Source organism: Ruditapes philippinarum, unplaced genomic scaffold, assembly GCF_026571515.1.
Source record: "Ruditapes philippinarum isolate M1 unplaced genomic scaffold, ASM2657151v2 ctg3872_1_1_1_1, whole genome shotgun sequence".
In the NCBI taxonomy this organism is placed as follows: Eukaryota; Metazoa; Mollusca; class Bivalvia; order Venerida; family Veneridae; genus Ruditapes; species Ruditapes philippinarum.
The window spans coordinates 126949-137900 of record NW_026862018.1 but is presented as its reverse complement, the minus strand read 5'-3'; the positions used below and the strand labels follow the sequence as shown (position 1 = coordinate 137900).

At 32.8% G+C, this 10952-nt stretch overlaps 1 protein-coding gene across 1 annotated transcript; it reads left to right on the top strand.

Moving 5' to 3' along the window:
• The first annotated feature begins 511 nt into the window (after window positions 1-511).
• Window positions 512-10535, top strand: LOC132717680 (uncharacterized). The gene is made up of 2 exons (XM_060701214.1): window positions 512-772; window positions 9327-10535. The coding sequence occupies exons 1-2, from the start codon at window positions 616-618 to the stop codon at window positions 10274-10276; spliced, it is 1107 nt and encodes a 368-aa protein (XP_060557197.1). The 5' UTR covers window positions 512-615; the 3' UTR covers window positions 10277-10535.
• Window positions 10536-10952: the final 417 nt, after the last annotated feature.

The following is a 10952-nucleotide window of genomic DNA, read 5'->3' as shown; positions in this document are numbered from 1 at the left end:
TATTTATTTAATAACAAAAAATGCTACTATTAAATCTACCAAGTGTATTAAAGACATATATACACGTCATAATTGTGCCAGAAGGTGATAATCGGCCCTGAAATGAATAATGCCCTCGAGCTGAAGCCCTGGGGGCCATTATTCATTTTGCGGGCCGATTATCACCTTCGGCCGCCTCCCTCTGTCGTGTATTAATCTCTAATCAATAGAGCGTCATGGCCCTTATTCTATTGTTACGGAATGAACTCTTTTGTTCTGTTTACAGGTACATGGCCCCCTACTTCTCTTAAATAGCACGTTGAAGATTTTTAAATAATTTAACATGACCGTGATATTGAAATATTGGTTAAAGACTTGAAGCTTTAACATTTCAAAAACTTTTAATTTAGTTGATGAAGGTCATTTTTTGTTAGGTTAAACGTGTTACAAATACTGCCATGGTCATATAGCGACTTTTTAGTTTGATCGTAAAGTTTAAAGTAATTGTCGCTCATTATGCCGCGAACTTGGAGATCAGACATTGCTTACGGTTTTGTTTGGCATTTAAACATCGAACCCTGATTACGATTATTTTATTTTTATTATTCTTAAGAATACACATCATTAACTGAAAAAATGAGATACAAAGAAAGAAAACTCAACTTTGTCAATTTTCGTTGGATTACTCGTTATTTACAATGCCTCCGGGGAAGACCAAGACTTCTAATATTTTTTCTTGGGTTTCTTTGCTTTTGTCATATAGTTGGATTACTTACGTTTTCAGATTATCAAGGTATGTGAAACATTTTTCTCATTTTATATGCTTGTAAAATTTCAGCCTGCTAAAACTGTCGTCTGCTTGATATCATAATGTTATACAATTTTCTTAATACATGTAATAACAACAACAACAATAATAATAATAATAATAATAATAATAATAATAATAATAATAATAATGATGATGATGATGATGATGATGATGATGATGATGATGATGATGATGGGTTAACCGGTGAAACAGTCAAGTGCCTGTGAGACAGTCTGCTATGGTAACAACCTACTTTGATACAATGATCGCGGGTAAACATTTGCTCTTGTTGGGTTTCTTATCTTCATTCTTCATTTTGTATAAAAAAAACTTCTATTTTTTACTTCATAGATTTTGAACCTCCATTCATTCTTATTAATCCGTACACAGCAAATCATATTTGGTCTATGGCATAATATTAAGTTTAAGTATGTTTCATGTGTAGACTACATCAGACTTGGTTACTTTCGGCCAGTACTTATTCAAGCCAAAAACTCTCAAACAGGTGATTTCAATTACTATAGGCAAAATATGTCTATCAATAAACACGTATGGTTATTTTAATTCAATTTTTTTGCATAGCGTGTACTTACAATACCTATAGCCCAACACAGACCTGTATTTATTAAGGAATGAATCAGATTTTGTGAAAGGGCAATTGCAACTCATCGGGCATTTTCGTCTGTCATAATAGCCGACCATTCCGATTGGTATGAGGGTGTTTGATTATCAAAAATGAAATGTCGCGATATGTGCAATGAATAGCGAACTGGAGAATTTCGCAATGCAAACATATTCAAATGAAATTATCTTATCCGTCAATTAATCGCGATCTTCGGTGTTTTTGGCTTGCAGCCACGGCTGCAAGCCATTTCATTTGGAAAACTTGTTCCGGTTAGGTGGTTTCCTGCTTACATCTGTTGGTGCATGATTGAACGGGAAACCAGCTGCAATCGTGCCAATCGCAACTTTTCGGCCTTTTCCGTCACTCTTCGGATTAATGATAATAGCCGATGTAGTTCCGATTGCAATCGTGACAATTCGGGCGATTCCGTCATACTGCGATATCAGACGAAGTAATATTACGGAAATCTAAGCTATTTTAGTTACTTCGGTAATCCCAGTTTGTTTATATAAATAGGATTTCTATTTTTACTTGATTTATCGGTTTAAACCGTAATAAATTATAAACGAAATTGTTCCGTTTCAATTGTTTTTCAAGACGCAAAAGTTAGTTTCTTTTATAATTGTTTTTTGTCTGTATTAGTTTTATACAATAGAGAATGGTGACTGTAGTAGTATTCCGTCTTCAAAGGGTGGTCCTGCTTGATCGAGTTATATTTAGATCTACTGAACGCAGTGAGGTAATCTAAAAATAGCCCATGCATATCATTAACCTTGCCACGTGCTGATCTACAGATAGCGCATCGTCTATTTGTGATCGTGTAACATAGTTGATACATGCTTATTAATTGGTACCACGTAACGAAGTATTTTAGTGCATTTACTTGTCTATAAAGCAAAGGAATGATTTAGCTGCGAAAAAGGGGAAATGAAATATGCACACTTGTTTTCCTTCAGTATCACGTTAGTATTTTTACGATTGATCATTTTCTTTATTAGTTTTATACAATAGAGAATAGATTTCAAATCGTTTTGACAAAAAATATTCGGTTTTCCAAAAAAAAAAAAAACTAAATAAACCCTTTATGATATACAAATACCGTAATTCAAAAAAAAATGTGATAATAAATTGAAACCAAAAAAAAACAACACAATTTTAAAGGGTTGGGATGAAGGCACAACTGTGCAAGCCTTTCCTTTTAAAAGGAAACTTTATTTTTAATCATGTGGGTTATTACAAATGTTACTACTGTACCTATAAATAGAATGATGACCTAAACATTGTGAAAGTCCAAAAATATATTGATTGCATTCCGTGAATTTTCAAATAGGCCTATTGTTCATAACTTTAAATGTCGCTTTTATTTTGACGTTGTGCGACAGTAAACTGTTAACAGGTTTAGCAGCAGTATACTATAGTTCAAGTCTCGTTAGTCTATATTTTGTTTGAAGGCAATCGATTTTTAGTAGTTTAATTTGCCGAATATTGTGACATTTGAACAAGAGAAACTTTCGTCTGCAATTTTAACATGAGTTGTTATTATGGGTTTAATGATAGGAATGTAAACACACTGGTGGGTAATACGAAGTTTATGAAGTAATTCATTAAAATAGTAGATTGATCTTCCAATTAATCAATTAAGAGACTGTTCATTTGACCACCATTTTGTATGTTCCAAAGAAAATACCACATGAACTTGAAATTCTATCAAATAACCAAAATTAATGATAATATCCAAAAATACCCACTATATTATATAAATAAACGACCATATAGGGGGTAAATTTTGGATATTATAGACCTGTATATTCTGGATATTATATAGTTTCAAGTTCCTGTGGAAAAAAAGCATTTAATATTCTAATCTCTAGCATGCCTACCAAAGTTCACGAAGAACAATGTCTTTTGCCTGCCCATTCATAAATGATATACAATTCTGATAAAAACCAATTAACCATTGAAAATATTATAAGAATATTTGGTCATCAGATGTCTACTAGTTCATCTTCACTTGCTGCATTTCTTGCTTGGACGCCATTTGATGCTTTGCATCAAGGCTTTTCTTGTCATGAATAAAATAACAATGCGACGCAAATCATGATTTTCGTTATCCAATAAAATCACGCGGCTGTATTACACATTCATCAAGAAAAGGAAATTTTCGTGCGAATCTCTATACTTGTTTTCTTATGCTTAACAAATAAACGCCTCAAATGAATGAAGATTTACAAACATTGTTGAATGATATGCGCGGGATACTCAGGCAAATTAAGGACTAAAATATTTAAATGATGCACTCATAAAAAGAATAAAAAAGAATGAACTCATATCAAGCTAAAACAACATTTTCTTAAAATCCCAGCATGAATTTCTGTATAAATTCTATATATTTTGGGTTTGAAGCATAAAAATATCTATATATGTTGAAATAAATTTAGACGCCGACAGAATCACCAAGTAGTTCTAAAACAAGTCATGTGACATGGACAAACCCTGGAAGTTACAAAATCAAATATTGTGAATATTGTATGATTGAAACAAGTCTTAACAATTCATTTGACATGTTCACTGACATTTCAAGAGTTCACTGTGACAACTTTTGTGAAATTTTAACGCTCTTACCTGACCCACGCAGGTCAAGTTAGGAAACCGACATTTTATTCTTTATGTGAAGAACAGTTTTGCTCCTGTGACTGCCTATTGTATTCATTTTGAGGACATTAACAGAATAATGAATGAAAAATTCAAAACGAAGAAATGAAAAATTAGCCTGTGTCTCCCTTAAAAGAAAGTATTCGGGAAATAACCGCCGATGTCAACAATTACGTACAGAATATGATAAGCAAGATCAACAAGGAAAGGCGGCGTTCAATGAACGCAACCCCCACACGACCCAGCAACAAGAACCAGCGGCAAGGAGCTCAGGAGGACCCAAAACAAAAACTGGACAGGACGCAAGGGAGAGCACGATCAGGCTTATCACTAAAATGTTACATATGAAGAAACAACAAATGAGACTAATATTGTAATATAACAGGCATTTTTCTATCAAATTAAGAAAAATGGGTTCTTTTGATGCCTTGGACTTAAGATATAGTAGCTCTATTTAAGTCTCAGATAAAAACTGAAAGAAGAACACACACTGGAGGATGAATTTCTAAAAGACCAAATTCAGGAATTTTTTGTTATAAGCGTTAACAAAAATAATGGTACATTTAAAATCATGAATAATTTTGTATGGCATGTAGCATTATTTATCAATAGAAGACTGTTACCTGTATTTTAGACAGGTATTATAGGGTATGGGGAAATTCACTAACACCATGTTTGACACGGGTTATAAATAAAGAGCTATTGTTAATTGATTTATTTGGGAGATGAATCTACTATTTTGTTGAATTGCTTCAAAATCCTCGTCTGACCCACCAGTGTGTTTACAATCAATAAACCCATAACATCTCGACGAAAGTTTCTGTTGTTAAAATACATGTCGCGGTATTCGGCAAATCAACATTCCACTCAAACCACCATAAAACCGATTGCTTTCAAACAAAATGAGCAAAAATTCGGGTCACCAGGGTCGATTTAAATAATCAGGGGAGCTGCTAATTTACTTTAATTTTTATTCGATAAGTTATAAATGGTGCAAATTTATGTTTGCATGTCATTCTGCAAAACTCTCCAGTTCGTTCAATTACCAAAGCGGTTAATTAAACTACTTCTTTAATTAGATTTTCGGACTTTCTCAATGTTAAGGTCATATCTATTTATAGCTTTGTTCCCGTTCACATTCATTAATATGACGTGGTGCGAATCACCGAAGGGAAGACTAATATATGACATTACATAATAGAAATCGAAAGGAAATCGTGCTTTCGAATTTATTTTTAGCTGTAAATCGAAGGGCTCAATTGATAAAAATCGTGTCCATGGCCTGTTGGCCCGGAGCAATGAATATGGAAGACCCGTTATATAATGATCCATTAAACGGTCGCATAACAATAGAAGAAGTATCAAATGACGTTATGCAGGGTCAGCCAACGGCTTTGATGAAGTGCTCAAATTTCGTCAGTGATAATAGTGTGACAAAGATTATATCAATTGATTTTTGACAGTAGCTTAAAGGGATATTCAGGCAAAATAATGACAAAAATATTAAAACTATCTTTTGTACTCAACTCGCGCTAAAATGACATTTCTAAAATTTCTCTTTAAATTCTATATATTTTGGATTTGAAACATAAATATATCTATATATGTTGAACAAAATTTAGACGCCAATAGAATCACCGAATAGTTTTAAAACAAGTCAGGTGACTTGAACAAATCCTTGAAGTTACATTAACAGATACTGTGGATATTGTATGATTGAAACAAGTCAAAATCATTCATTTGACATGTTCTTTAACGTTTCCAGATTTCACTGTGACAACTATTGTGAAATCCTAGCGCTCTAACCTGACCCACGCGGGTCAGGTTAGGAAACCACCATTTTATTCTTTATATGGAGAAAAGTTTTGTTCCTTTGACTGTCTAATATATTCATTTTGATGGCATTTACAGAATTAGGAATGAAAAAAATCAAAACTAAGAAATGAAAATTTTGCCTGTGTCTCCCTTTAATACCATCTATACGGAGAAAAGCGATAATATGTCCAATTTTGAAGCACACTAATTTGGACAAAAGAATTCCGTGAAATTACAAGGGAATCAGCCTGTTATGGTGTATTGGTAAACTTAATACAAAAGACTTAGTAAATACCCTGAAGATAATGAACTTTTGGCAGATGCATGACAAAATGGATTCCAGTCAAATACGTCATGTGAGGATCACATTTTTACATTTTAACAGTATTGTGAGAAACAACAGTAACGTATATACTGCTTTCATTGAATTAAAGATAATTATAATGTCACAGACTGCTTCGAGTATACCACGGGCTTGAAGCAGGAGTGTTATTTATCACCGACGATATTTTCAGTATTCGCTAAAGACCCTGTGACGCACATAAATGACCTTGACCTTGGCATCTAAATGGAAGACGTCAATATATCTATCTTGTTATACGCTGACGATATTGTGTGAATTTCCGACAATGAAGAAAATTTACAGAATATGCTCAATGTGTTACATTACTGGTGCAGACATTGGAGAGTAATAGTAAATACAATTAAAATGCAACACAAAGCTCTAACATAGGATTTTGTTTTTAAAACAGGTGACAACATATAAGAAATAGTCGAGTATTATTACAAATATCTTGGAATTACATTTCAAGAAAAAATGTGACTTTACAAAAGAGTAACTTAATAATAAATTAGTTACTAACCAATTCGGCGGGACGTGCTCTAGGAAGTCTTATAAACCAGATACACAACATGAAAGATTTAAAATTTCAGACCTTAGAAAAACATTACCTCTCATGTGTTGCACCTATTTTGGATTACGGTGCCTCTATATGGGGCGCAAGACAGTTTTAGTGCCTTGATAACAAAGAGCACCGTGGACTCCGATACTTCTTTGGTGTGCACCCATTCTCGCATTATACGGTGATACAGGCTGGCTACCTAGCCTGTATAGACGGAAGATATGTATTTTTTTTAACTATTTTATGCTACTATTAATGGACGACAACAGGTTCAACATAATCATAGGCAGGGTGCTATGTTATTTTCTCTTGTAGATATGTATTGTAATAGATATGCACATGTAACGATAATAAAATATTTACTTACGTACCTACTTACTGACTCCGAAGAAGATTTATACAGGAGAATTGTACAACATGAATATGATCATATATAGGATCGTATTTTATCTACAAAGTGTTCAATTTTTCATATTCTTTGGTTAATTTCATTCCAATTTTTATGTCATTAAATACGCTATCCCGATAAATCAGTGTATACAGTATAGTTAAGTGTTTATTCAGACAGTATTAATTTGCGCGGGACATATTTAATTTCAAATTAAAATCTTTATTTCTTTCATTCAAAGTTGAATATATTCGTTTCTTAATGTACAAATATCTAACAATTATCTTACGAGTTATTTCAATAATCTGAATTTGTGCTACGAACGAATGTTACAGTTGTATTTAAGTGTTAAGTGTTGAGATCGTTAAAAAATCACTAAATTCACCTAGGTGTAGATAGTTTAAGAAAAAAAATAAAGGAAAAAAGCTTTCCTCGCTTTAGATTGAGATATCTAAAAAAGTAATATGATGACCCAAAACTTTTTTCCCGTGATGATCGTTTTTAATCAGTTAATGTTTAACGCTAGTTTAAATTTTCCTTTTTAAGAAATAATATTATCATGTTCGGAAATAATAATTCGTATAAAAATAATTCGTTTGAACTAATAAGAAATCATTTAAAACGAAATTAGATTTATAAAAACTTAAAATTAGGTATGTTAAATGCCACTTAAGAGGCTAAATGATCACGTGACCAAAATCGGGCTCATAAAATGGCACCCTGAACGCTCGGTAAAAGCGGTAAAATAAAGTAAGCATACAGTAAACGTTAAATTCATATGTAAAACTAGGCCGCACGGAACCCCTGTATTAAAACCATATAATGTTCTGATATTGGTTATTTTGTAGGTCTCTATTTAGGCCTGAAAACAATGGGAACAGGTACTAAAATGCGTTGTTTTCAGTAAACGAAACGCATTTTGAGACAAAATTGGCAATGCCATATTGTGCACAATTGCATGTTAGCCCGTCATGAACAATTTCCATCTTTTGTAATGTTGCATAACGAGGTTGTACATCTTTTAATAAAAAAATAAAAAAATAGAGCAATATTTTGCTCCAATGTTAATTTATTTCGTTTTCTGAATAGCTTTTCTTTATGTAACCATTTCTATGTGTCCTTTCCATCTTTGACACACAAGCCGGATGTAGAAATATCAGACAGCTATTTACTAAGGAACAATAACCCTTAGCATTTATGGGGTGCCTTCCCCTTGGGTACCTGTTCGTGACGACTGATCGTCTTCTATACGCCGGCAAATAAACATATCAGAACTTTCCGATTCCTTTAAAGATATTGAATTATGTTAAGTATTTAACGATAATATTGAAAATATGAAATATACGTTAAACATGCTTATCATTTAATCTACAAAAAAAACCAACAACTGTTTTTATTTTAAAAATAATTGGCAAAATGGTATGACATTTTATGTGTGTCATTGAAATTGATATTTTGCAGGTGAAATAAATTCTATATAATGAATATGTTTGTATCTTATTTTTTGTATTGTAAATACTTTTAAGCTGATGTACACGTGTGTTACCAAAACAGCATATTATTAAGATTTGAATGTATAACAAGCGGGGTCGATTTTTAACAAGATGTACAACCTCGTTATGCAACTTTACAAAGGATGGAAATTGTTCTTGACGGGCAAACTTACAATTGTGTACAAGATGTCATTGCCAGTTTTGCTCAAAATGCGTTTCTTTTACTGAAAACAACGCATTTTACTTCCTGCTCCCCAATTTTACTCATCACCCAAAACAGTTTTTTTCGACTTTCCGGCCTAAATAGAGGGAGCTACAAAGTAACCAATAACAGAACAGTACATGCTTTTTATACAGGCGTTCCTTGCGGCCAAGTTTTGCATACAACTTTAGCGCCCAGACCGCCATTTTATGAGCCCATTGTATGATTTTGGTCACGATTTCTTCCGCAGTGGTATATAGCTGTTCCAGTGTCAAAAAAAATCAAACAACACATTTTGATTATTTATAGAAATTAATGTATGAATAACATTACATAATTAAAGCATCTGACATATAGAGAGGAAATGAAAACGATAGAAATTGAAATTGACAAAATGTTTAGAAATAATTTTAGAAATTATGATTTTGAAATTTTAATTATAAATGATTAACATTGCAGTGTCAGTTCCCGACTGGGTTAATCAAGAGGATTATCCACCTTACGAGCCAGAATTACACGAGGACTTTCCAACCAGTTCGGAGTTTGATCCCCGGATTCCTCATATATTACACCAATCTTACAAAAACCAGTACGTCCCATTTGCATACGCTTCAAATATAAAAAGTTTCTTAGATTACAACTATGAGTGGAAATACCATTTCTGGTCAGAGGAAACTGCTAGACATCTGATTAGCAGACGACATCCGTCTTTGCTGGGGACATATGACGAGTATTCACGGCATACAACTCAAAGTGAAATCCTTCGTTATGTTGTTCTGTATGAATTTGGCGGTGTATTTGCGGATATTGGTATAAAATGTTTGAGGCCACTGGAGAGAATAACTTTCAAATACGCTTGTATACTTACAACTGTACCTTTTGAAATATTTTCCATAGACTATAAAATGCCATACGCACTGTACCACGATCTAATATTTTGTAGGGCAAAACATCCGTTTTTGAAACAGATTATTGACAATCTGCCATTTTATCAACCGATGATAGGCAAATTTTCTGGAACTGGTCCACTCTTCTTAACAGCTCAGTTTATGATATACAATCACCAGAAGTACTACCATACTCCATTACACAGAGAAAATAAAACAAAAGATAATTCGCCATTCTTCTTCAGTAGCCGACTTCCAGAAATGCACAAAGACGCCGTTTATATTCCAAACTCGAAATATTTCTCGTTTGACTTATATAGTTTGTACAATTTATGCCGTAATTTTGACAGTATGTCTTTTACACAACGAAGAGGTTGCCTTGAGCTCAAACGTAGGACAGATGATGATAGTAAGTTTACTTTCACATATAGCCGCTGGTATTTGCCATTCTATACTCCAGTCACCAACTTTCTACTGAGAATTTCAATTTCAAAATTGGCCGGAGACAGAATAGATGATTAACATGATATTATTTTAATGTTAAGCGTCCTGTAAAATGTCTCAACCATATGGAATTGCTGCGAAAAATGGTCGTCTGCTCTTTTTTCTATTATCAGGTCATTTATTGGTAAAACAATAACAATTAACGAATATTCTCAATTTATTGTTAACTTTATTGTACCATGTACATTAAATGTATATTCTAGATTTTAAATTATGTTCTTAGGAAACCAACACATTCATATATATGTATAATTATAAATATATGGTGAACTTTGCATTTTTTCAGTTTGTTTTCAATTTGATATATATTAAGAGTTATATCACATGAGAAATGGTTAATTGGGTCAATTTGTCGAAAATTAAAAGATAATTTTATACAGAAATGTCATTCAAATTTACAATTAACATCAAACTCGAATATTTACACGAATATTTACACGAATATTAATATAGGTATTAAAACTGATTATGATAGAAGTGTCTATATCAAGAATTTGTCATCTTGACGTAACTTATCAATTATGTTGTATTTCACTAGAAATGAGAGGCTATCTGGGGAAAAATGACAGAGCATACCTTCTCCGGAAAGAAACTTTCATTTGTTTACATGTCAAAAGCTTATTGCTGAAAGGAAAAAGTACACACGTACTTTAAACGGTATTTTTATGTTGGTAGTTAATTTTTCCCAAATTTA

Excerpts from the sequence above, each read along its gene's own strand:
- LOC132717680 (XM_060701214.1), top strand. The coding sequence starts at position 616 with ATGAGATACAAAGAAAGAAAACTCAACTTTGTCAATTTTCGTTGGATT. Across the intron at positions 773-9,326 it reads TACGTTTTCAGATTATCAAG|TGTCAGTTCCCGACTGGGTT; the intron begins GTATGTGAAACA and ends TTAACATTGCAG.